General features: G+C 61.0%; 1 protein-coding gene across 6 annotated transcripts in view; it reads left to right on the top strand.

The window, feature by feature from the left end:
• KIAA1671 overlaps positions 1–25,733 on the top strand; it is a 140,375-nt gene that overhangs the window by 62,824 nt on the left and 51,818 nt on the right. Inside the window, exon 1 of one of the 6 annotated variants that reach the window (XM_081286572.1) lies at positions 8,129–8,354. The exons of the other annotated variants lie outside the window; for them this stretch is intronic. Coding sequence (XP_081142698.1) covers positions 8,304–8,354 — 51 coding nt within the window. The 5' untranslated portion in view covers positions 8,129–8,303. Of the gene's footprint in view, positions 1–8,128; positions 8,355–25,733 lie in introns of those variants that run through there. 6 annotated transcript variants of the gene reach the window in all.

Here is a 25,733-nt window from a genome sequence, read left to right on the forward strand (position 1 = left end):
AGGAATCCAAGAGTTGCAGGCCACAGACTGCTTCCCCGTGACCAGGAGCCCCAGGAGCTGGACAGATCTCCCCGCAGGGACCCACCTGCCACCTGCTCAGCAAAGCAGGACATGGGCCAACTCCCATCAATAGACCGTGCCTACGGGGTCCCTGTGTTAGAAAGGGCTCTGGGACATCCAGGCCCAGAGGGAGATGGTGTCGCAGTCCATTAGTGGGGTCTGCCAGGAGCACGGTCAGGAAGGTGGGGTCCTGGTTGGAGGCATCACACACACACACACACACACACACACACCCTGAAAGATGTTTGGGAAGGTCTTAGTCATGATCCTCCAAATCAAAATATATTTTAAAATCAACCAAATCCATGGTTTTTTTTTTTTAAAAAATCTCCCTTTCTGACTATTACCCTGGCTTCTCAAGGCCGGGCTTTCCTCCTCAGTTAGTGGGTACCAGACCCTGGGCCTGTGAAGTCGGCTTGCAGAGCCCTTCCACACCTTGCTATCCCAGAGAGGAAATGAGAATGTCTGGGGCAGGCGCAGTTTCCAAATAGATCTTACTTTTCCAGAACAGCTTACGTTTACAGAAGAATTTATAGAGTCCCCCACGCAGTCTCCCCCACCGCCCCGTCTGACGTCCTGGGTGCGATGGGTAGTGCGGCGTGTGCCGATATTGGTGAACTGCCGTTACCTGAAGAGGGTGTCAGTGTATCCACAGTTCTAACCTAGGGTCCGTTTTCTGTTCTGCGATGCCACCCGGGATGTGGTCTCTGGCTTTCTGCTTCAGAAGCCCCTCTGCCTGGGCACCGCGCTTCCAGGGAGGTGGTGACGCAGTCTGGAACCTGTGCTCTGGGGCTTTGATTGGCGGGGGGGGGGGGGGGGGACTGTTCACTAGCAACTTGTCAGTGAAGGAGGAACCCTTCCTGAGGGTTAGAAGGAGCCACCTGCAAAGCCAGGGTGTCACAGCCACCAGAGTCATGAACTCTGCAGGGCACCATATGGATCTGGACCACCTGGGGCCTCTCCATTTGCCTCTGGGCTGGGCTCCCCGGGCTGTTGGCTGAAGCTGCTGAGGGAGGCATCCTCTCTGGGCATCTCAACCCAGATGCCAGCCCTCAGCTCCGCGCCCAGAGAAGAGCCCGGTCCCATCAGCCTCTCCATCACCTGGTGTCTGCCTCCCCTGCCCATCAGAGTTGAGGCTCCTGAGAGGCAGGGACACGGGGCACTTCGCCCAGCACAGAGTAGGCGTTCATCGCTGATTTGTGGAGTGAATGAATCACTTTTTAAAAAAGAAATTTTTGTAGGTATTGATGGGCCTTTATTTTACTCATTTATTTCTATTCGCGCTGAGAATCCAGCCCAGCGCCTCACACAGGCTAGGCGAGCGCCCCACCACCGAGCCCAGCCCCAGCCCCAGCCCCAGCCCCAGCCCATCACTTTTAAATTGTGCATGTCAAAGGCTTCAGGTCGATTCAGAATTGACTGTTTTTCCAATATTTTAACAATCCCTGTCCTCAACTCTTCTGGCTACTGTGACCAAGGCCGCACACCAGGTCGCTTAGGGGCAACATAACTGTACCCTTTTCTGTCTTGGACCCTGGGTGTCCAGGATCAGGTGCAGCAGGGTTGGGGACAGTGAAGGGGCTCAGCTGCAGACAAAGTCAGAAAGGGCTTGGGGCCTCTCTTGTGGGGGCCTGATTTTGGCCCTCATGACTAATCACCTCCTAAAGATGTCACCTCCTACACCAGCCGCTGCATTGTCCCAATGGGGGCTCAAATTTCAACATGAATTCTTTTGGGGGGATACATTCAGTCCATGACACCCCCAAAAGACGACAAGTGGCCCTTAGCTCTCAGCCCAAATCCCCTCACTAAGGCCACTGTTCATGGGCCCCTGTGGATGGGCCAGGCACTGTGCTAGCTCAGCCCTCATGGTGGCTCTACGAGGCAGCAGCTTCTTTCTTTCTCATTCCCACACAGCAAAGGAAAGGCCCAGAGAGGTGAAGTCACTTGCCTGATGTCACACAGCTCAGGTGGTGCAGCTGAGATTTGAACCTGAAGAGAACCTGTGCTTTGAGGCTCCAACCCTGGAGTTTGGGATTTCCCAGGCCCCAGCCACGCTGGTGCCTCTTGGAAGTTTCTCATATCCATGTGCCTCATGACTGTTGTTTAGTTCACGTGTTCCTCGGTTCCCTTTAAAAAAATAACCTCTTTGTTGAGAAGTAATTGACATACTATGCAGTTTGCCCATTTAAAATCGTGCAAGTCAGTGGTTTGTAGTGTTCACTTTTCACAGAGTTGTGAAATGATCAACATGCTCAATTTTAGAAATATCCAGCTGGAGGCAGTGGCCTACGCCTGTCATCCCAGCGACTCCGGAGGCTGAGGCAGGAGGATCTCGAGTTCAAAGCCAGCCTCAGCAATGGTGAGGCGCTAGGCAACTCAGTGAGACCCTGCCTCTAAATAAAATACAAAACAGGTGGCCTCGGAAGCCCTGACCCCTGCTTCCCAAGTGGCCGCCCCCTCAGAGCGCCCTGGGCACCTGGGGCTTCCGAATGGCCTTGAGGTCCTCTTCCTGCGGACCAGGCTTCAGAAGGTGCCCTCAGGGCCAGGCTGGCCCGGGCCAGGGATTTCCTGATGGACAAGCAGGAGGAAGGCCGCAGGCCAGCCGCTCCCTGCTCAGAGTGGCCCGGTCAGCTCATTCATCTAATTTTTCAAGCCAAACTGAAGATCTTAATTTTAACATGGAGTCTCGCCATTTATATGTTGGAACAAAAAAAAATTCTTTTTAAATTTAAATACCCATGGTGACAGGTGACAGGTAGGTGGCTTGGGCCACACCCAGCTGCCCTCAGTACACGGGGTATCGGAAGTCTTCCTTCACACACTCGTTCCTTTGTGACGCCCTTGTACCCCCTGGCAGATAACTGAGGCTGGGGACGGGGGTGATTTGGCCTGGTCGAAACCCAGGGCCTCTCTGTGGCCTCAGGAATTCCCCGGGTGCCCCTGGGGTGGGTGCCCCCCCGGGTGTTCCCATCCTGGCTTCTCCTTTTCCCCTCCTTCTTCTGGAATGATGGGGGCACCGCGTCCCTTGCAGTGCCAGAAATGACCAGGAGAGGGCAGGCTGCAGCTCTCATCGCCCTCTGTATTAGGGGACTGTATTAGGGGACTCTCAGCCTGAGACACTGGTGCTTCCCTGACCCTCTGGATCCTCTTTCAACTCACTCCACTCCGGATGGCCCGGTGGGTTTCTATTTCACAATGCTGAGGTCCAAGCTGCCCAGCTCTGCTGGCTCACCCCAGGGCCCTCATGGCCCAGCCGCCCCCTGATTGTCATGATGTGGCTTCTCTTCTGAAGAAATTGTTTTCTGGGGGAAATTTCTCAGTTTCATTTATTTCAGAAAAAGTGTGTGCACGGAGCAGGCAGGTACGGATCGGCCGTAGAGCCCTGTGATGTAGAGACGGAATTTGTGACTTATGCCCCGTATGTCCCCACTCTGCAGGGAGCCCTTGCAGTCTGCTGGTGCTTAGCTGGTGGCATCTCAGTGTCCCTCACTGCGGCCTGTGAGGAGGGAACAGTTCCCACTGCTGCCGTGGGCCTTGGCCTCCGTGAGGGCTGAGGCCAGGTAGGGGAGGAGAGGCAGGTCCTGGGGGTGGGGGTGCTGTTTGGCAGGACCAGAGCTGGGATCCGACCCCAGGCCTGTCCCAGGGCAGCTGCAGCTCCCAGAGTGGCTGGGCCTGGGTTAAAGGGGTGATGGAGCCTGGGTGCACAGTGTGCCCTGGGGCTCTAGCCTCTGCCCACTCTCTCCCAGGGCTGCCTCCCCTCCCCCTCCCCTCCCCTCCCCTCCCCCTCCCCTCTCCTCCCCCTTCCCCTGTACTTCAGTAGCTTGTGGTTTGTAATTTACACACTATGACCCCCTCCTTCCAAGCACTCAGTGTGATGCTTTTTAGTAAAGTCCCAAAGCCGTGTGGCCATCACTCTCTCATCCGGAAGCCTGTCCGTCACCTGCGAAACCCTGAACCCACTGCAGTCTCTGCGGTCGTCCCCCCCCCCCCCCCCGCACCCTCTGGTCCATCTTTGTGACTCCCCTTTCTGGCTGGGCACACACATGTGTTTTGCGCCGCCTGGCTCACGGGGTGCGACGTCTTTGCACGCATCTGTGCCTTTGGCACTAGGCTGCTCCTGCTGGCTGTGGGGTCCCTGTCCCCTGACCCCCTCCCGCAGCTGCCCCTCCATGTGGGGATAGCCCACCAGGCCTGGAGGGCAGCGGTCAGGCTGGGGACGGAGGAGGACCCCGATCTGCTGTTCCCTCCCCTCGGCGCCTGTCCAGGTACTCTAGATGGTCTGCCGCTGACGACGCCCCTCGGGGGCCTGTGGGTGGGCCCTGCCCTGGGTGGGCCAGGCGATGCCTGGCAGGGCAGCTGCCCACTTCCTGATGGCTGCCCACCTGGGCTTCCTGGGTTGCCCTGCCAGCCGGACTGGCTGGACTTGATATGGCCTTAAGCAGCCCCGGCTCAGGTGTTTTGAACCACAGTGTCCTGGGCTCCGAGCACCTCATCTCCCCATTCACGCCTCACAGTGACCCATGTGACAGGTACTGTCACCATCATCATTTTATATGAAAGGACTGGAGCACAGAGAGGTTAAATAACCATCCCAACATCACACAGCTGGCTAGTGCTGGGACCAGGCCATCTGACTCCAGCACCCACCGCTCCTGTGAGACTCACCGTGCCCTCCTGGGTCCTCACCCCAACCCCAGGCCTTCTGTCTGTCTGTCTGTCTGCACCATGACCTCTCAGGGCATCATCGATCTCCAGACCTGGGTCTGGCTTCCCGGGCCCCCTTGGGGCTGGTGCGGTGCCCCCTGCCTCACTGATGCGGAGATCCCAGGATGATTTCCTCCTTGGCAGGACTGGGGCGGGCAGCCTGCCCTTCAGGGACCGTCACAGAGCACCTACTAAGCGCTCACTGCTGTCCTACTCTGGGGCTACCGAGATGAGGGGACCCAGGCCCTGGGGCCAGTTTGTCACCACAGGAACTGTCCCACCCCACCTGAAGGGGGCGCAGGGACTCCTTCCTGCCCTCTCAAACAGGGATCCCAGAGCGGTGGCCTTCGTACGGAGCCAGGGGCAGTCCTGGTGGGCTTCTGCCTGGGTGGAGCCCGGGAGGCCGCGGGCCGAACCTGGCAGAGGCTGGGCTTGGCGAGGGCAGTGGGTGGAAGCCGCCTGGCCCAGGACTGGACGCTGGGCCCAGAAGCAGGGCTGCCAACCCTGGGGGAGCCTCTGATGGGGGATGAGCCCGTGGGGTCAGCAGGCCCCTCTGGCTGGCCCGGGTGGGGGCCACGCTATTGCCATCACTGTCCACTCCTAATCCAAGGCCCAGCACACAGTAGGCCCCCAGGGAATAGGGGGGGAGTGGGTGAGCCTCCCGCGCTCCTTGAGGGTCACAGAGCCAGACGCCTGCACGAGAGGGGCAGGAGGCTGTGGCTGAGCCAGTGTCCAGGCAGCTCCTGCCTCTGTCCCCGGGAGCAGCCGGCCTGTGCCAGGCGCCCCTCACTGGCAGAGCAGCCCACAGTGCCCTGCTCTGGAGGTGACCGCGACTCAGAGGAGACTAAGCAGCCGCCTGCTCCAGAGGCACAAGGCCCCCGGGGAGCTGCGTGGGGTGGTTCCTTTGTGAAGGCCAATGTCACCAGGAGTCTCAGCTCATGCTTAGGCACCAGGGGCTGGCAGGGCTCCCTGCACACCTACTGCATGACTGGATGAAGGAAGCGAGGCCCTACTGCGGCCAGGAGTGGCCCAGAAGGTGGAGCCAGGCTGGCAGGAGGCTCCGGGGGACGCGCTCGAGGGGCCGCGGGAGGAGCAGGGAGGGGGTCATCCAGGGCTCTGCAGAGGCCCATTTCCAAGAGGGTCATGTTTGCCAATTCCAGGTGGACACGTGTTTTGGGGTTACCTTTCAGCCTCCGGGGAGTTCCCTGGCTCCCAGGGTGGGCTCAGGGTGACAGGGACCAGTCTGGGTCCCCCCAGGAGAGATGGACCCAGGGAGGGTGTCAGGCATGGGGTGCCTTGTCCCGCGCTGTGGTGGCCCCTGTGGTGGAGAAGGCGCTGGCAGGGGAGGCACTGCTGTGCCCAGTGTCCCCCGACTGTCCTCGACCCCTGGGGTTGGAGCCGGGCCACCTGGGTTGGGGGCCAGATGGGGCAGCTGCTCTGGGGCTGTGCTGGGGACTCAGCCCTGGGCTGCAGACGACTGGCCCCGTCTTGGCTGGTGGTGTCCCGTCCCCCCCCAGGACTGCCAGGCCCAGCCCTCCCCTTGCACGTCCGCCCCCTCCCGTCTGTCCCACGCCCTCCCAGCTCTGCCAGTTCCCTGTCCCTGGCTGCTTCTCCGCCATCTGTCCCCTGGTTCCTGGGACCTTCTTGGGGCTCCTTCCTTTCCAGCTGGTGTCGCTCTCCATCTTGGCCCCCTCGGCTGCCCTCTCTCCTGTCTCTGCTGTCCCCACTGTCCCTGTCACACCCTGGCCCCCCACCGTCCCTGGTCCCCCACTGTCCCTGTCACGCCCTGGCCCTCCCCTGCTCCCCTGCTCCTCCTGTCCCTGCCCACCCCTCTCTCCCTCTGCCTCCCTCAGGCTCGGGCCTTGTTTCCAGCATCTTCTCTGCTGTTTCCCTCCTTCCTGCTCCTCCCCAGGCCGATGGGAGACAGACTGTGACCCCAGCCTCCCCTGGACTGGGCCACCATGGCAGGGGCAGTGGAGGCCTGCACCGACCGGGCCCTTGGCGTTGGGATGGCGGGCGGCGGGCTGTCCCCACTCCTCTGTGGGCCCTGGGTGAGCAGGGCGCGGTCCCCTGACCCCAGTGCCGTCAGGCAGTGGGGACCCCAGCTCTGCGGCCAGTCGGCGGGGTCGGGGGCCCAGGCCTCTGGCCAGGGGTGTCGGGGGCAGGTACCACCCCTCAGTGTGGGAGCAGCGCTGGCCCTTCCCCTGCCTGCCCCGGAGCAGCGCCTGGCTTTCTGTGCCCGTCCCAGCTCTGCATCAGGGGGACCCACCGTGACGGTCAGTGAGCCGTGAGTGGCCGTGGGGCCTGGAGTCCGCGGTCCTGACGGCCGGGTGCTGGGCACCTGCTCTGTGTCTCGTTGCGCGTCCCCCCTGTCCTGCTCTTCCTTCTCAGAAGCAGGGCTCCTGGCTGCCAGGGACACTCGCACGTCTCCTGAGCACCCTTCTGCGCTGGCCTCGGGTCACAGCCTCCCCATGGCGGGCTGCTGTGGAGGCCTGGGCCATCGGGCTGGACTTGAACCCGCCTGGCCGTCCGCTAGCCGGTCCCCTAGGCTGCCCTTCCTGCCCTGTGCTGTCTCAGCCATGGAGGGGTCACACGGCCCTTGTCCTTGAGATGTGACTGTGAGAACTTAATAGAGGTTCTGGGTCCTTCCACTCGATTGACTCCTGTGGGACCCTAGAGACTGTCCCCTCTGACGCAGGGGGAGCCGAGACAGAGAGCTCTTCTGGGGAAGGTGGCCTGGGTGGGTCGTCATCTGCATGTTTAAGCTCTGAAAACTGATGTCCCCCACTCGGCACAGTGGCCGGCGTTAGGAAGCTAACCCGCTGTCCCTTGGCACCTCGCCAGGTGCTGGGCAGGCCCAGGAGTGGACGGAACCTAGGTTTGGGCTTGGGGACCAGGCTTCACGGAGGCTGAGTTACCAGCTCGCTGTGTGACTGTGGCTAGGCTCTCAGCCCTCTCTGAGCTCCTTCTCCTCTATGCAAAACGGAGGTGACCAGGCCCTGCTTCCAGGGCCACCCAGAGGCTCAGCAGGGGCAGGGACGGCAACCCAGGTCAAGAGGCCTGTGTGGACCCGAGTTGTGTCCTTCCTCACCAGGAGTGTCCCCCGCCACATGTGGCCTGGGTAGGAGGAGGCATGCACACTCAGGCCTTCCCTTGCACGCACACACACACACACACACACACACACATGCATAGCCGGGCTCACGCCTCACCTGTGCCCCCTCTGCCACAGAGCTGGAGGTCCCTTCTGTCCCCAGAGCTCTAGAGGCCACACTTCCAGGCATCTGGTTTGGGAGGAGCCACCCTGGGCCCGCCCAGCACCATCAGCCCGAGCTCCAGGCTCCGAGCCAGGGCTCTCTGCCTCAGCCGCTGCCCATGGCCCTTCACAGGCCTGGCTGGCCCCGGGCTGTAGCTGGCTTCTGAATGATTCATGCCGCCTTGAACCCGACTCCAGTGTGACAGGCAGTGGCAAGGGCCGCCCCTCCAGAGAAACTCCTGAGGGTGCTCCTGCCGCAGGCACAGCCCTGGGCCCCGCAATGGAGTATTACTACTGCCCCGGCTTGCTGAAGCTGCTGCGCTGCCTCTGGGTGAGTGTGCTCCTGGACCGGGGGATCTTCTTCACCTCCCCTCCTGCCTGGCTTCCCGCTGTGTGGGCAGCTGGTCTCTGCTCTGAGAGCAGGGGAGGGAAGGCTGGGGAAGGGGCAGGGGGTCTGGGAGGCAGAGGGGTCCGTCGAGGAGCACAGAGGCCCTGGGGGCACAAGTGGGCTCTCCTAGTCCCGGGAAAACAAGGGCCGTGCGGTGAGTTGGTCAGAAAGCCCCGTTTCTTTGATCTGAAGGACTCGCCTTTATTCCGAAACCGAATCCCTCCTGGCTTTGTGGGTGCGGGAACATGTCCCGTCTTTCATGAGATGAAAATAATAGATTTTGTTTTCCTTTCCTTGAACTTACTCAGCAAAAGTAAAAAAGTTGGACTCCCCCCACATTGCCGTCTCTCTTCTATGTAACAGAGAAAAAAAATCTGAAAACTTTTTTGGTGAATTGCCAAAGTTGGGGAACTCACATGGAAGTGCTTGGGTTTATAGAGTGTTTTTTTTTTTTTTTTAATCTTTTTCTGATTCAGAGACTCATCTGCTGTGTGTCCCTGGGCACATTGCTTGCCCTCTCTGGGTTTCTGTTTCCTCATAAGTAAAACTAAGGGGTGGGGATAGTTGACAGGGGGTTCTGTGACACTCCAAGGGGCTCTGTGAGCAGAAGGATTTATAGGGGAATGGTCACATGTTGGTCTCAGAGTTTTCCAGAACGTTTGCCATGGTTCAAGAATGCCCAGTAAGGAAAGTCTCGGGAAGTATTATTTTTCCCTCTTCTGAATGTTTGCAAATACTTCAGATGCCTTCTCACCCAGGGAATTTTCCGGAGCTCCTAAAAATACAGCTTTAGGAAATATTGTCCCCCAAGTGCCAACCCCCAGCACCTCCCCGCCCTCCCGAGCCCCCTTGGGGGCCCTCCTGGTCCACATCCTGAACCTCCTCTTATTTATCAGTTCGTTTCTTCAATTAATCACAAAAATGACATCAGGGCGTGGCAGAAAACTTGGAAGATCCCAAAGAACACAAAGAAGGGAATAGATAACCCATAATAACTGGTACGTCGGGGGTCTGTGGCCTGCAGGGTCCCCAAGACCTCCATGTGCCAGGCCGAGTGCTCCAGGCCCAGCGCTTAGGGACTGAGGCCCGGGGACAAGTAGCTCCCTCCAGGGCCTCGCTCGGGCTCAGTCAGCAGCGGTCAGCGCTCAGGCGGTGCTCACCACCCAGACACCCTGCCCTGGTGGCACGTGCCATCTGGGGGACTGGATTTTGCACAAGGAATTGGGACAGACTTTGTGTCGGGGCCGTAGGGGGTGCGCCTCATGGGGCAGGGGTGCAGAGAGGCTCTGGGAGGCTGAGACCTGTGAGGCCGGGGCCCAGGGAAGGTGAGCCAGCCGAGGGCACAGCCCCTGTGGGGGCTGCGGGGTGAGGCCGCTGAGGGCAGGGGGCGTGCCGCGGCCACTCCAGGAAGGGGCGCAGCACAGCCCGGCTGGTGACCAGCTCCTGTCTGAGACCTCGGGCCAGCCTCCTTCTCCCTGGGCCTCCCTCTCCGTCTGGACGGGGGAGGCGGTTTGCAGGCCTTTCCTGATATGACCAGGGAGAGAGTCCCCCTGGGTCCCCTGCTTCCTAGGGGCGACCAGGTGCTGGAGTGTCCAGGAGCCTCCCCAGGCTCGCTGCTGGCTCCTGGTCACCTGCAGTTTCCCTGTCCCCCTCCCCCCGGGCAGTCACTGAGGTCAGCCCCACACAGGTGCCAGGGGACGGGGTTCTGCAGGGTAAGCGGGACCCTCCCCACCGCCGCCCTCTGGACCAGCTGCTTCTGCTGGGGACAGGACCCCCGCCCCACGGGCTGGGAGCACCTCCCTTCCAGGGGCCACCCTCGGACTCAGAGCAGCTTCCAGCCTCAGACTGAAGCCCAGAGCCGCGGGGTGGCCGCTCCCTGTCCCCACAGCTTCCTGTGGCGCGACATGCGCCACCCACCATCCCCGCGGCGTGGGCCGCCCCTCACTGCCCTGTGCTGCCCCCTTCCCACAGCGCCCTCCCCTCCCCCATGGCAGTCTCTGTCCAGTAATGGGGGGCGTGGTGGCACGCCTGTCACCCCATGGCTCGGGAGGCCGAGGCAGGAGGATCGCGAGTTCAAGCCAGCCTCAGCAACTCAGGGAGGCCCTGTCTCTAAATAAAAAGGGCTGGGGTGGGGCTCCGTGGTTAAGTGGCCCTGGGTTCAATCCCTGGCACCCAGTAAGTGAACGGAGCAAACTGCAGGCTCAGAGTGTGCACCCCGCACCACCCTCAGTCCAGCAGAGGAACAGGCCTCCCGGTGGCCTGGTGCGCAGCCGTGCCCTGTGGGCCAGTTCCCGGCACCCGCGAGGACGTCCTGTTAGCCTGTCACTGCGCAGTCACCGCCCGAGCCCCTGCTTCCCTCTGGGCCCTGCTCTGCCCACAGACACAGGAGGGTCCCAGGAGCGTTGCTCCTCATCAACTCCAGGCTGCCTGCCGGGCTCCCTCTGGGGCACGAGTCTCCTGGAGGGCCTGGGATTGTCACCTGGGGGTGGCGGGTACCGCTGGTGGCCAGTGCGTGGAGGCCACTGAGGCACAGGGCTCCCCCTGGCCCTCCCCAGCAGCACCCAGGGGGACCCTGGCCCCATGCCCGAGCCCCCGAGGTGGAGACCGTGCCGTCCCTCTCAGCAGCATTCCCAGTGATGTCCTTTGACCACCCCAGGATCCGAGCCAGGACCCACGTCAGGTTTGTCACTTGAGGCTTGTTCCACAGCAGGACCTTGTCACTGCCGCTGCGTGTGAAGGAACCCGCGTGTGTGTCCCCAACGGCAGGCCCGTGGCCTGGTCACTGGACACAGAAAGCATGAGGCGCACTGGCTGGTCACCATTCCCACTCGCTGTCCACATTGATTTCTGTACCAGTCCCCAGTAGCTGGACACCTAGTTTGCTCCCAGGCGTTGACCGGGTGCCCAGGCCAGCCCCGCGCCAGCCTTACACCTGACTGGGTCATTGCCCGGCCAGCTCCTGAGGTGGGGGCCTGCGGGGCTGCCGGGGCTCCGTGAAGCCATCGTGGGACGTCAGAGGCCCCCTTTTGGCGGCTGCAGACTGTCCTGGGGGGAGCCCGCCCTTGCCGTTGCCTGCGCCAGCTGGACGGTGGGGGAGGGAGGCCGAGCTTGTGTTTCAGTCCCTGGTAACCGTAGCCGAGGGCCCCTGCGCCGGTTAGAGTTTCTCCCTCTCCTGCTCACGAGATAACCAGGCCCGGGTCCTGCTGCGCCTCGGTGTCAAGCTGGTGGCCGTGGCTGTCAGTTACAGCTATGGTCCGTAGTGATCACTAACAACGATCACGGCCACCGTCACCTGCCGTTCCTACTGGGCGCTCACAAAGTCCTGGCCGGGTGCCACATGCGCTTTATGGGTGCCTCATGACATCCTCACAAGAACCCTGTGGGCAGGGCTCACTGCTACCCCCATTTTGCAGTTAGGGGAACTCAGGCCCAAAGAGGTTAGGTTGGTCCTCCAGGGCTGCCCAGCTAGGAAGTGTCAGAGCCTGTCTCTCTCCCTCTGTCACTTTTAACTCTCTCGTGGGGCCTGATCTTTCGGGTTCTCAATGGGGAAACTGAGGACGTGGGACGAGGCGACTGGCCGGCCACAGGGAGGCTTCTTCTGTGAGTCGTGCCCCACGGGGGATTCAGGAGGAGGCCGCTCTGGGCCCTGCCTCTCTGTGCCGCTGTGGCCTCTGGCAGGTCCTGCCAGCGCGCTGAGCCTCAGATTCTCTGTCTGGAAGTCGGGCTGAGTGTTGGCCGACTGGACTGAGTGTCAGCTGATGTGAGGGACAGCGGGGTCCTTGGGGGACTGAGGGGACCCTTCATATCCAGATGTTTGTGGGGGGCTAGGTGATGGCAGAGACGCCCCCTTCCGCCGGAGCCTTCCCAGGCTGCTCCCCTCCGGCCCCAGGCCTGTGAGGCCCCTCTCGCTGGCTTCCTGTGCCCCGTGTCACCCACAGCAGGGCTGGCGGGGGGTGCAGAGCACGCTCCAGGGAGCCGTAGGGACCCACAGGAACATCTGGTGGCTCTAAAGAGCCGCAAAGGAAGGCCACCCTCAGTGCGTTGGTGAGGCCCCTGGGCTGAGGAGCCTCTTCCGTGGGGCAGGTCCAGGCTGCTTTGGGGCCTAAATGACAGGGCTGCCACAGGGGCCTGGTGCCATGCGCACCCGCGCACCCAGCCCTTGGTGACTGTCACCTTCCAGCCCCCAACTGCAGCCCCCAGTGGCTTTGGTTTATGCCGAGCACCTGGTTGGCTGGTCATCGTCGGTGGCCGACACGGAAGAGCTGGCCACTTGGGGGCTGCTGACCGGGGCTAAGGTCGGGCCAGGGACTGCGTGTGTCAGGAGGCGCCGTGGGGCCCAGCTGAGGTGCAGGGCAGGTCCTGTGGGGACAGCCTCCCGGCCTCTGACCCCAGGGCCTCGAGCAGATCTCTCAGCCTCTCTGAAGCTCAGTTTTGTCATCTGTGGAGTGGCAACAACACGGACAATGTCCCAGGGGGCATCCAGGGGACCCCATGAGGTGGTGCAGACAAAGCAGGGCATACAATAAGTGCTGCATAAATGTTAGCACTGGTGCTAGACACCTAATGGACCTTCAGTTCAGTTTTCCACCGTCCAGGCCCTGTGCTGTGTTTCGGACCCTTCAGGGAACAAGACGGTGATGACCTTGGGGACTGGGATTCTGGGGGGTGGGCAGGTGGGTTCAGGAGGTTGCATAGCACACTGGGGGGTGGGGTGTCCAGTGGAGAGAAGGAAGGAAGCAGGGACAAGGGGGGGCATGGCTGGGCAGGGCCAGGGGCCTCTGTGAGAAGGTGACATTTGAACAGAGGCTGTGGGGGAGGGGAGGGAGTGGCCAGAGGAGACTAGGAGGGGAGAGCCAGTGCAAAGGCCCTGAGGCGCGCAGAGCAGGAGGGAGGCCAGAGCAGCGGGAGCACAGTGGGCTCGAGGTCAGCAGAGGACATGTGAGGCCTTCCGGTCACTCTGAGGAATTGCCTTGTGCTCTGAGGGCCCTGGAGGCACAGAGGAGTGTCACTTTGAGTAGAAGTGACAGTCCAACTTGTGCTCTGAACAGATCCCTTTGGCTACCATGTGAGGAACAGGGTGAGGCGGGACAAAGGCAGGGAGGCCAGTGAGGACCTCTGCAGCGTCCAGGCGGGTCAGCAGGGCAGGGCAGGCAGCGAGGGTGGCGGGAGGCGGGCGGCTTCTGGCTGCACTTGGCGGAGCTGAGGGCCGGGTGGGTAGGTGGGGTGGAGGTGGGCAGGCAGGGCCGCCCCGGCCTTCTGCTGGGAGTCGGGCTGGGGACAGGCAGGACAGTCTGGACCAGCTGCTTGGGTTTGAGTGTCCAGTAGATGCCTGGGGCTCCCTCCCCCACCTCTTCCCGGGCCTTGCCTGACCCTTGTGCAAGGGGCAGGTCATCTCTGCCTGTCCGTGTGGAAGAGCGGGGCCAGGCTGGGGTTAAGACACCAAGCCCGCGTCCTGTGTCCCCAGGTCCTTGCCCACACAGCCCCAGTGCCCACCAGCCTCTGTGGCAGCCTTTGAGAATTGAGCTGGACCATGGCTGGCCCCCAGCTGGACAGTCCCCACCTGCTGGTCCTTGACATATATGTCTTTCATTATAAAAAATGCAAAGAGAGCCAGGTGACACTAGTGTCACCCAAGCCTGGAAGGCCACACCCTGGTCCCCGGGCCTCAGCTGCCCACCTGGTGTGTGGAACCTGGCCTCACAGGGCGTCTTCCAGGTCACAGCCCCTGCTGACCCACACAGCCGTGGCTCTCAGTCGTTCTGTGCTTCAGTGGTTAGAAGGGACACACCGATCCTGAGACAGCCAGAAGGAAGGATGAACGCAAGGTGGGAGCTTTGGAGGGGATGTGGGCTCAGTACTGCTGGGAGCCAGGAGTGCGAGGTGCAATTGCTGTGTGTCCTGAGCAATTGCTTGCCCCCTCTGGGCCTCTGTGTGTGTGTGTGTGTGTGTGTGTGGTGAAGTTGAACTAGATTCCCCTTAGCTCTTTTTCCTGTGGACAGTCATGCAGGTCCAGGTGTCCAGTAGAGAGGACTGGACAGAACTGGGCTCAGACAAACTTGGGTTCAAATCCAAGTGACCTTGAGCAAGTGCCTTCATGTCTCTGAACCTGTTTTCTCACCTGGAAATGAGCAATCGCTTTCTCAAGCGGGAATCCTGGTGTCCTCTTGTTGTGGAGACCAGAAGATAGGACACCTGCACACAGTAGGTGCTTAATAAATGGGAGCTGTTGTTTTTTACCGCCTTCCTAAGGCTGTTACCTCTGAGCCCAAATGGGTGGGTTTGGGGCCGGCTCCGCCAGCAGGCAGGATGGTTCCCAGGTGCGGACACCAGAGGGCGCCCTGCGCACACAAATGACCCTGGTGGGCGGGGCCTTTCCCCTGGGGCTGTGGCTCTCCTGCAGTGACCCTCCAGCAGCCCATGTGGGGACCCATTTCTCAGGTGAGGCCTCTAGAGAGGCTGCTCGGCCGAGGCGGCGTGGGGACCGGGATTCCGGGGCAGGGCTCCCGGGGCCTGGTAACGTCCATCAGCAGGACAGCGGCCGCCCTGCGGATGGTTGTGCCTGAGCCCGAGAGACGTTGTCCCTCGTCATCACCCCAGGATCCAATGTAGCAGGCAGGTGTGAGAGGCCATCCCGAGCTGTGTGTTGGTCCCGTGCAGACAAAGTGTCATTTTACCTAGTGACGCAAGCGCCTGCCCTCCTGGGGTCCTGGGGTCCCGGGTCTATGCCCCGGGGAGCTGTTACAGATGAGGCCTCTGGCTCAGTCCCAGGGTCTTGGTCCCCTGCGGGAGCCACCTGTGTGTGCAGGAGGGAGACTCCCTGCAGCCTGCCTCTCTGCCCCTGCTCTGTCACCTGCCCAGAGCGGGGCTCTCCAGAGCTGGATGGGGCCCAACAAGGGGCTTTCAAGCTCAGTGGATACTGTGAGGAGCAGGGAGGTGACCAAAGCTAGCAGGAGAGTGTCACTGAATTGGGAGCAGGGACACTGGGGGCTGGTCCTGTCCGTGTGACCCTGGGCCAGTCACTGCCCCTGCTGGGCTGACACTCCTTCCTGAGAGCCTGTCACACCAGGCTCCGGGCTTGCTGTGCATGATAGGACAACGCGCCTCCCTGGGCTGGGTTCTAAGATGGGGCGGGCCTGCAGGTGGCAGGACCCTGTGTGTGGATGCCTCGCAGAACTGGGGGGGCTTGGGGGGTCTGTCACTGTGATTGGAGCCCAGAGGTCGCAGCTCAGATGTCGTGAGTGTGATGCTGAGAAGGTGGCTGAGGAAGTTGGCCTGGCCTGAGTCCACACAGTTTATGAGCCGGAGAGCGCTGGCTGGGGCCGGAGGATGGGGGTGGTCAGCAGGTGCAGGTCGGGGGCAGCAGGTACAGTCCCAGTGTCCTGTAGCACTGCGGGTGACTACACTGGCCAAGTCGCTGACTATTTCAAAATAATCCGTAGCAGGGATTCTGGAGAAAGGATCCACGTCAGAGGCAGTGGACGTGCCCCATACCCTGGCCCAGTGCATGTGTGTCCACACGGTGGGGTGTCTCTGTGCCCCGCAGACAGGGACAGTTACCAAACGAGCAAAGCAAAAAACTAAGGAAACAAAACTCTGTTCAGGTTACGGGAAACCTGACGTCGTGTGTCAAATTCCAGGGTAAAAAGGGACGACTGCAGATGTGTTCTGTGACTGTTATATCATCAACATTTTTATCAAACATTTATATTAATAAAATGGGACGCGTGCTTGTGTTGACGTCTTAGTTTGCAGTTCTCAGTGCAGCGATACCGCAGCAGGAGAGTCTGGTCCTCCCTTCCCTTGTGCTGATCGACGTATTAGTTAACTCAGGATGCTGTAACAAAGGAGCCCCGACTGGATGGCTTAAGCAAAGGAAACTCAGGTCTCACGGTTCTGGAGGCCAGAAGTCAAGATCGCAGTGTCGCAGGCCCCAGGCCTCCTGAGGCCATCTCCCTGGCTGGCCGACAGCCGCCCTTCCCCTGTGTCCTGGTCTCTCCTCTGTGGGGAGGCTCTCTGCTCTCTGTGCCCACATTTCCTCTTCTTATTAAGACACCAGCTGGACTGGATCGGGCCCACCCTAATGGACCCACTTTCATCACCTATTTAAGAGCCCTACCCCAAATATGCTCTCTCCCATCCTGAGATGCGGGTGGTAGGGCTCCAACGTCAGGATTCTGGAAGGCTGGACACAGAGGTACACACCTATAATCCCAGCAATTGGGGAGACTGAGGCAGGAGGATTGCAGATTCAAGGCCAGCCTCAGCAACTCAGTGAGACACTGTCTCAAAATGAAATTTAAAAAGGGCTGGGAAAGCTCAGGATAGAATATCCTTGGACTCAATGCCCAGCACCAAAGAGCAAAACCAAACAAAAAGCCAATAACAACAGCAACAGAAAAAGAAGAATTTTGGAGGAACACAGACAGCTCTGCCCATAACAGCCAAACAGTGGGCCAAACAAGTCCTGTTGCTGTGTTTCATCCTCACAGTATTCTTGGAAAGGAGACCCTGGTATCACCTGTGTTTCACAGATAAGGAAAACGAGGCTCAGAGAGGTTAAGTCACTCGCAGAAGATCACACAGCAGGTGGACAGTGGAGCAGCTGTGTGATCACAGCTACTTCCAGCTTCAGAGACGGCACGGGTTGGTTTATGTTTATAATTTGACCTGAATCCTGGGGATGCTTTTTTTTTTTAACCTTTTGCATTCTCTCCAACTTACCAAACACTTCCTCAGAGCCTGCATCCTGTCCACCCTGTTGAAGGCCCAGATTGGCAAAGGCCCAGAGGAGGAGAGCACAGGGCAGCTGCCAGACCTCAGTGCTGCCCAGACCCCGGCTGGCCTGGGCCCCACCCGGTCCGTCTGGCCGCCTTCCCGGGGCCCTGCCGGGGGCCACCTCCTCCCAGCTCTGCCCAGGACACCGAGCTGGCCGGGACAGCAGGTCTGGTGAAAGCGGCCTTTGTCCTGGGGTCCGTTGCTCCCAGAGGGGCGACCCGAGTCCCATCTTGGGAACAAAGCGGTGACCTGGCACGTGAGCCCACGTCAGCCCCGGGTCCTGCAGGGCCTCCCAGGCTCCCCAGGCAGAGCGGCAGCCTCAGCCCTGGCCTGTCCAGTCAGGGGGGTGGGAGGGCCGCAGGCCTGGGGTCCCGGTGCTGCTGTGGCCACAGGGCTCAGGTCACGTCCCTTCCTGGTGGCGGCGTCTCAGGTCCCCTGGGCTCTGCAGGCCACGGAGCTGGGACTTGCTGAGGTGAGGCCCGTGGCCAGGTGCCCGCCGTCCTGCCAAGCCCCTCCAGGGCCCAGCGTGTGCCCATCACTGAGCCCGCTCCCCTGGGCTGTGGGACAAGAGCTCGCACAGGACCCAGTGGGGACAGTGGCCCCGCTGGCACCTGGCTGGGAGCCCCAGAGTCGAGAGCCAGCTCTTCTGGAAGCTGCTTCACACGCACCCGGGGCCTGTGCTGAGCAGGGGTGACACAGTGCCCAGGGCCACCAGGGCCAGGGTAGCACAGAGAAGGCAGGTGCCACCTCCCAAGTCACGTAGGTCACTCCTGCTGCCCTCTGTTGGTCACAGAAGGAGGGGACCTGGATCCCACCTCTTAATGGGCGGGAAGCAGAGGATTTGCAGCAATGGAGACCTGGCACACGTGGGACCCCACCCCCGGGAACAGTGTTGGGCTTCAGGGCCACTCGATGCCTCATGGCCAGGACTGGGGCCTTCGGAGCCTGGTGTTTTCCTGGCCTGAGAGCAGCGTGTTGGCGGCTGGTGATGGTCACGCCCCTCTCGGGAGCCGGGCCTCTGGACTCGGAAGGTCCTCGGGTCCTGCAGGTCCTGGCTCCAGCGTCGGGACCGCCCCTCGCTCGCCTGCCCTCCCGTGGTGTGTGCTTCCGGCTGTGTCTCCCGTGGGTTCTTCTGTGAATTCCAGCAGGGCCAGGTCTAGGGCTTATTCATCTGCCTCCCCAGGGCCTGGCATACAGTAGGCGCCTCATGTGTGTTTGGTGAACTGAACCAATCACTGGGGAAGGAAGGAAGGCTGGCCGGCATTCTCTCCTCTGCACATCTGTGTCCGTGGCATCCAGCAGGCACTCCATAAATGCTCGTTGTGCTGAATGAAGGTCTGAGTTGTGACTGTGCAGCCATCTCGTATCCATGTCACGTAACACAGTGCCTGGCACCCGGGTGTCCATCCGTGAAGGTCTGGACCACACAATGACCTCTTCACTGGGAGCAGCCGTGTCTCGCTTCACTTCTGTATTGACAGCGCTTGGCACAGGGCTGGGCACACAGCAGGTGTTCAATAATTATTTATAGAACAGAATGAAAGAAAGAATGAGGGCTAGGGCCCATACCACATTCATTTCTGACCCTCCCTTTCTTAGCACAAGGACTTACACACAGTAGGTGCTCATTAAATGTTCAAAGGAATGAATGAGTGAAAAAGTGACATTTTTCAAGGGTAGGGACACATTGTGTTCATTTGTCCCCAGTGAATGACCAGGACGTGGCACACAGTAGGTGCTCAATAAACACCCATGGAGTGGAACAGGGGAGTGAGTGGATAAAGTTCATGGGGGGAGGGGCTGCTCTTGGTTCATCTTCCCCAGGGCCAAGCATGCAGCAGGTGCTTAGCAGGTGCTTCCTGTGCTGTCCTGGCCTCTGTAGGAGTGGCTAAGGCTGGATTTGAACTCGTGATCCTCCTGCCTGAGCCTCCCGAGCCACTGTGGTGACAGGCGTGGGCCACCGTGCCCGGCCTCCACGTGCTGTTTTAGTGTCGACTGATTTCAGTGTGTGGCGGTGATCAGCATCCTGGTCCTGGCTTTGCTCTTTCCCGTGATGAGGTCTTTTCCATGTGGGCACCGTAGGGTCCTCCTCCACTGCCGTCAGTTGAAGCTGTCCCCTCTGGGTGGACATGCGGCCCTTTCCAGTTCTGAGCATAGTGTGAGCAACGCCGCGGTGACAGCCCCTTGCAGACAGACGGCTCTGCGCCCTACTGTGTGCTCTCTGTAGGAGAAGCAAGGCCGTGGGCTTGCTGGGCCATTTGAGGCTGGAGAGGAGAGTGGTACAGGCTAGTGACAGGGTGCCAGGCAGCCTGTGTGGGCCGTGAGGCTGGAAGCCAAGCAGCTGGGCTGCTCTCAGTCACAGCCAGGTCCTGGGCTGGGGACGGCTGCTCCAGTGCCACACCTGCCACCAGAGTTCACTGCACAGGGCGACCTGGTGGCTGTGAGCAGCTCCTGGTGGGGCGTCCAGCCTCCCCCCACCCCCTGTCTGGCCTCCAGGTTTGCATCCAGGCCTCTGCTCCTGCTCTGCCCGTAGTCCCCGAGGCCTGGCCTCCCACCTGTGGCTGGTCTGGGTGCCCTGGCCGGGGCAGCCCCACTCCACACCCGCGGGCTGGGAGACTGAGCTGCTCAGAGCTGAGCTCAGCCCCTTCCTCAGTATTTTCCTGCACGTTCATGTGGAAAGCTGCATCCCGATGTCTCAGAGCCCCTGGGCCCTCCGGGACCCCAGTGTTCCTTCAGGGAACCTCACGCCCAGACAGCTCTCCAGGCCCTGATGACAGGGACAGCCCGTGACCAGCTTCCTCTGCTTCACAAGCACTTGCTGTCTACCAGGAGCTTTCCATGGGTCCATGCAGCACCTTCAGGCAGCATTGTCATCGTCATCATCTTTCTATCATAGGCTCAGAGAGGGGCAGTGACTTGCCCGGGGACACACAGCCAGTGGAAGGTGGACCTGCCCTTTCTCCTCTGCCACGTTGCCCTCTTCTGCTCCTTGCCACCAATGCCCCTCTCATGGGTGCCTGCTGCATTGGACTGAAGGCTCCTTGGGGACAGTGATCCCGCCTGCTGTGTCCCCAGAGTCCAGCCCAGGACCCTGCCCACCGCAGGCACTCATGACTCAGGACGCGGGGCGGTCAGGCAAGCTGCCGGCCGCTCTGCTCCAGGCAGAGGCGCTGCTCGTTGATGGTGGAGGACGATCATCTGGTTCCCACCCTGAGAACAGAGGCCCCGCTGAAAAAACTGAAAATAAAACCCTGCTTTCCGCCCAGGAGTCGGGGGTCGGGTGTGGGGACCTGACGTTGTGCGTTTTCCCCTCGGAGCCGAGGGAGGACGTTTTCTGTAAGAATGTCCCCAGAGGAAGGGGCCTGAACGCTCCTTTAGAAATTCCTGTGTGAGAAGTGAGAGCCCCGCAGGGATGCGCTGGGCATGTCCGTCACCATGGCAACCGGGAGAGGCGGGATGCGGGCTGTGGACCCCCCAGGACTGGGCTCCAGATGCGCTTTCCGCAGGGAGGGGTCCCAAGGAGACGCCCGCTGCGGAGTCCCTGCTGGCCGAGGGCGTCAGCACCCGGTGCTCCCTGAGTGTCCCTGGGCTGCGGGCCGCAGGCTCCCCCATCAGCCCCCAGCGGGTGTCGGCATCGCAGTGTTGGGGGGAGCCTGACGCGTGTTGCGTGGCCTTGGCTCATCCCCCGCTCACTCTCTATTGGTCCATTCACGCGTTCATTCCTTGAGCTACTCGGCAAATATTGATCTGTGCCAGACACCATTTGAGGCACCAGCCACCGGCAGTGAATAAGAACACCGTCTGTGCCCTCCGGGAGTATGTGTCCCAGTGAGAGACGGGGTGCTATAAATAAAGATGAGTCTTTCCTTCCTGGTAGATGCATGAAAAGAAAAAAAAGCAGAGGGATGCGGCAGAGACTGGGCGGATGCCTGGCTGGAAAGGCAAGTGGAGCTCTGGGAGGAGTGTTTGAAGCAGAGGCAGCAGCATGTGCAAAGGCCCTGAGGTGCAGACAAGTTTAGAGAGGTTGTGCCCTAGCAAGCCCATTGCCGGCCTAGCGCTGAACTGGGGGAAGTGGGGGACTTACTCAGGGTCACACACCAAGGAACTGGAATGCAGGCACTTGGTGCTGGGAGCCCTGTCCTAAACTGTGGTTTTGAGGATGACAGGAGGTAACCTGGGGCCTGGCGCACCGTCCATGCTGAGGAGACAGAACCTTGATGCAGCAGCATTTGGATGGGGGCTGATTCAGCCTGGGCAGGCCCATTCCTCTTTACAGCTTTGTCTTTCAAAATCTGTGTCCTCAAGCCGGGAGCTCTCTGCAGCAATCTGATGCTGTTCCACCAGCCGTCTCCCGGGGCGGGCAGCGTGGAAACTGGGGGTGGGTGTCGGGTTTTCATGGGCAAGTCGAGGTGTGCTCCCCTGGGCTCTTGGGCTTTCTTAAGGCCAGTGTAGGTGGCTAGAGGGGCCTGGGGTCTGAGTGGCCTTTCCTGTGCTCTCCGCCTGGTAAGCCGAGGCCTTTCCTCTCCTGACCACACCTTCTGCCCCTGGCCATCTAGCTGACACAGTGGGCAGCTGGTCAGTTTTCTGGAGCCCCGCCCCGCCCCTCCCCGCCCCTGCTACCTGACAGCCTAGTGCCTTCTTCAGTCAGCCTCCGGTGTCCCTCGGTGCCGCATCACGACCTTCCTGGCTGTGTCATCTGTGGTGCTGCTGTAGCTGGGGGCCGAGGCCGGGTGGTTTATAAAGAGCGAAGTTCATTCTGCCCTGCTTCTGGCAGCTGGGAAGTCCAAGGTCAAGGCTTTAGCCTCTGGTGAGGGCCCTCTCGCCACACGGCGGGTGGCCAGGGTGAGAGCAGGGGGTGGGGGAAGCCGCAGGTGCCTTCTGCAGCTGCATCCGTGTGCCCTTGAGCCCTCCGGGCGCAAAGGCCTCTCGAGGCCCCTGTGGCATGGGAGGCTGAGTCTCCAAGATGAGACTTCAGAGCCACAGTCAGTCCTCAGCACTGAGGTGTCCTGTCACGGAGGTAGCAGGGCGCACAGTAGGCCCTTGGGAGTGACCGCTTGGCAATGGTTCTGTCCTCCGGAGGGAAAGCACCGGGGCAGGGATCGGGCTCGTGGCCTCCCAGCAGCAGCCACGGTGCGCGGTGCCCAGTAGGTCCCCATGCGCGGTGCATAGTAGGTTCTCAATGAAATGCTCACGGAGGTCCACAGGGGAGGGCTGGGCATGAAAGGCGCCCCTGCTGGTTCTCGTCTCTACCCCTCACGGGACCCTTGGAGTCGCGGGGTGCTGCTGGGAAGCCGCTGGCCAGCGCGGCAGACAGATCCCGTCTGCCGTCCCCAGAATGTCCTGCTTTCCAACCCTCACTGATGCGAAAACGTGGAGGTTCCGCTGCTCTGGAGGAACTACTGTGAGCTCCCAGATGGCCACCTGGCAGGCAGTGGGGACCCGGGGGTGTCACCCCTGAAGCCCTGGCCTCAGGCAAGATGGGTCACCTCCCAGGAGGTCGGGAGCTCTACTGGTCAGACCGGGCTGGGACGACCCCCAGGCCTTGCCAGCCCCGGGACACAGCGGTCGCTCCCTCGTGTGGACAGGGCTATTTCTGGAAAGATCTCCTGGCTGGCTGACCATCTTTGCTCCTCCCAAGGTCAGTTAAAGACACGTTGGGTCATTCCGATGACTGTTTGAGGAAGAATGTGACATGAGGGACCGAGGAGACGTCTGGGGCCTGGTTTATAAATAACCCGGGGTTGACTCGAGATCAGGCGCCCCCCACCAGGAGGCTTTTCCTGTTGCCCTGGAAACAGCCTCGGGAGAGGGATGCTCTGAGCCTGGGTCCAAGCCGCAGCCGTCCCCCGGCTCCCTGCAGTGGGCAGCTGCTGTCCTTGGAGACGGCTGGGCAAACCGAGTCACGGCCCAGCTGCGAAGCGACTTGTGAGGGTGACATGGGCAGGGAGGGAGTCCAGAGATGGCCCCACAGCACAGGGAAAGGAGGCAGGAGTCCAGATGGAGGCAGGGAGGGCCAGGGAGCTGGACCTGACCTGAGCAGCGAGGGGGGGAGGGACAGCCATGCGGGCATCTGAATGAGGGACGGCCGGGTGTGACCAGGGGGCAGCTCACCTGGATGCCCAGGGTGGACCTGAGCTGGAGGCAGGTGGGCGTGAAGCACGTCCTGTCAGAGGCACCTGTCCCCAAGGTCCCTGGGGCCTGGCACAGCCCTGCACAGGGCGGTCTCCCTCGCTAGCCGAGGGGCGGCCCGGATTCAGCCCCGCCGGGTGCCCGGGTCCTGGGACCTCTGAACCCTGCAGTGGGCAGCATCGAGGGCTCTCACGCACGGGACCCCCTGTGTTGTCACAGCGTGTGGGGGCAGACCGACATCATGCCCTGGCCCGGGGCCTTCACACGGCTCTGTGGAGAGAAGCCACACTCGGGCCCAGGGTGCCAGCCTTGGAGGGCAGCCCCGAGCGGTTGGTCCTGCACCACGTTGCTCTGTCCATCCTGCACCACGGGTGTGAGCTGGCCTCGCGACCAGCCCTTCCCACGCAGGCCAGGGAATTGTCTCCGGCCACTGGCAAGACAGGGACACGTGGGGAGGGTTGGCCCCTACTCGCTGCCCTTGAGCCAGGGGCCGGGCAGGATTGGCTCTGGGGGTCTCCGGGGGGCGCAGCTTGGCTCTGTCTGAAACCCGAGTCCAGGTTCCACTCCCAGAGCCCTCTTGTCCCTGAGTGGCCTCAGACGTCCCTTCAGCTCTTCCAACCCCACTGTCCTCTCTGGAAAGTGGGGGTAGTTACCACGGGACTGTCCCAGAGGGCCCTCCGAGGTGAGAGGTGTGGGTGACCGGTTCCCGGCACGTAGCAGCTGCTCAGTTAATAGCTGCTACTGTTTCGCCCGCCACCTCCGCCCTCCGCGCCACGGTGGCCTATTTACCGGCCCACAGACCTGCCTTGCCTCGTCCTAGGAAGCAGGATGTGGAGAGGGTGGTCCAAGTGGGGCCTCCTGGGAGCATCTGGAAACAGCTGAAGTCGTGTTGGGAGCCAGAGAGATGGAGGAGAGGAGGGAGGGGGAGACCGCACCGTCCCTCCCGCCTTTGACGTGCTGTCCTGCCTCCCGGACTCCTCCTCGGCGTCCTCCTGTTCATCCTCCAAAACCCTCTCCCAGTCGCCAGCCCCAGTGAGTGCTCATCTCCCCTTTGTTCTTGGCTCCTCCACCTCCCGCTTTCCTGGGGGTCCCCTCCCCCTTGCACTCCGCAGCGGGGGCCTCGCTGCTCCCTCAGAGCCCCCCGGGTTGGGTGGCCACTTCCCCCTCACCCCCTGGCTCTTTCTTCCGCCGGATCACAAATTCCTGAAAGTACACGTGTTTGTATTCAGTTTGAGGGAGAAAATGGTGTGACCCGGGTCGGAGGTGGTCTGGCGGGACCCCCTTTTCCTTTAACAGTTGAGATTAGAGCGATACCCCGAGATCTTTGGGGACGGTAGGTCCCCCAGGGTCAGCGCAGACTTTGCACAAAGTCCCCATTCAGAGGATGTTTGTTGACTGAAGGAGCGACCTGCCGACCCCTCTGCCCTTGGTAGCCTCCGCCGCCCGCCGACCCTGGTGGAGAAGGTCCCCTCTCTTTCCAGGACCTGGCAGCATCTGTGCTGCTTTGGGGACTAATTATATAAGAAAGGGATGGTTCGCTTTCCTTTTTGATGCCCAGCAACGTCCCAAGAGTTTCCTGGAGAGAACAGAGGAGCTTGCAGAAAAAAGCCCTCTGGGGGAGCAGCCTGGGCTGCCCCAGTTTTCGGGGAGCAACGCTTTTTATAGTCGGCTCAGACCACGCTGTTCCTAAAGGAAGCCGGGGGGAGGCAGGGAGGCCGGTCTCTGCTGTCCCAGACACCTGTCCACATGCAGACAGACCAGGCAGAGGCCAGGACCTCTTCGGGGCTGTCACAGACGCAAGGCTGGAAGTGACAGACTCCCTCCTTTAATAGCTCTGTGGCCTTGGGCTGGTCACTTGACCTCTCTGTGCCCCAGTGTTCCCGTCTGCAAGTGGGAGCCCTGATCAGAGAGCAAGCCAGTGGCCCTGTTGGGAGGAGCAGATGGTGTGATACAGGGGTGCACCCAGGATGCAGGGACCCTGGTGCACAGTGGGCAGCTGAAGTGATGGGGTCCTGTCTCAGGTCAGGTTCTCGACTGAGCTAGAAATTCCCATTCAGCCATCAGGGTGGGGAGCTCTCAGGAGAATGCAGATGGGAAGCCAGGGCCACAGGTGGGGAAGGGGACAAAGCAGGCCTGCCTCAAGGCGTTCAAACATCCTCCAAATGGGGCACCTGGGTTTTGTTCTTTCTGGCCAGTCGCTGGTCATGGCCGTCACTGTCAGCAAGATCAATGCGTTATTTTATTTATTTACTTATTTTGGTACCAGAGGTTGAACCCAGGGGCTCTTAACCACTGAGTCCCATCCCAGCCCTTTGTAAATATTTTATTCAGAGACAGGGCCCTGCTAAGTTGGTGAGGCTGGTTCTGAACTTGCGATCCTCCTGCCTCGGCCTCCCCAGCTGTTGAGATGACAGGCAT

This window comes from Spermophilus citellus (assembly GCF_964194105.1).
Source record: "Spermophilus citellus genome assembly, chromosome: 3".
Lineage (NCBI taxonomy): Eukaryota > Metazoa > Chordata > Mammalia > Rodentia > Sciuridae > Spermophilus > Spermophilus citellus.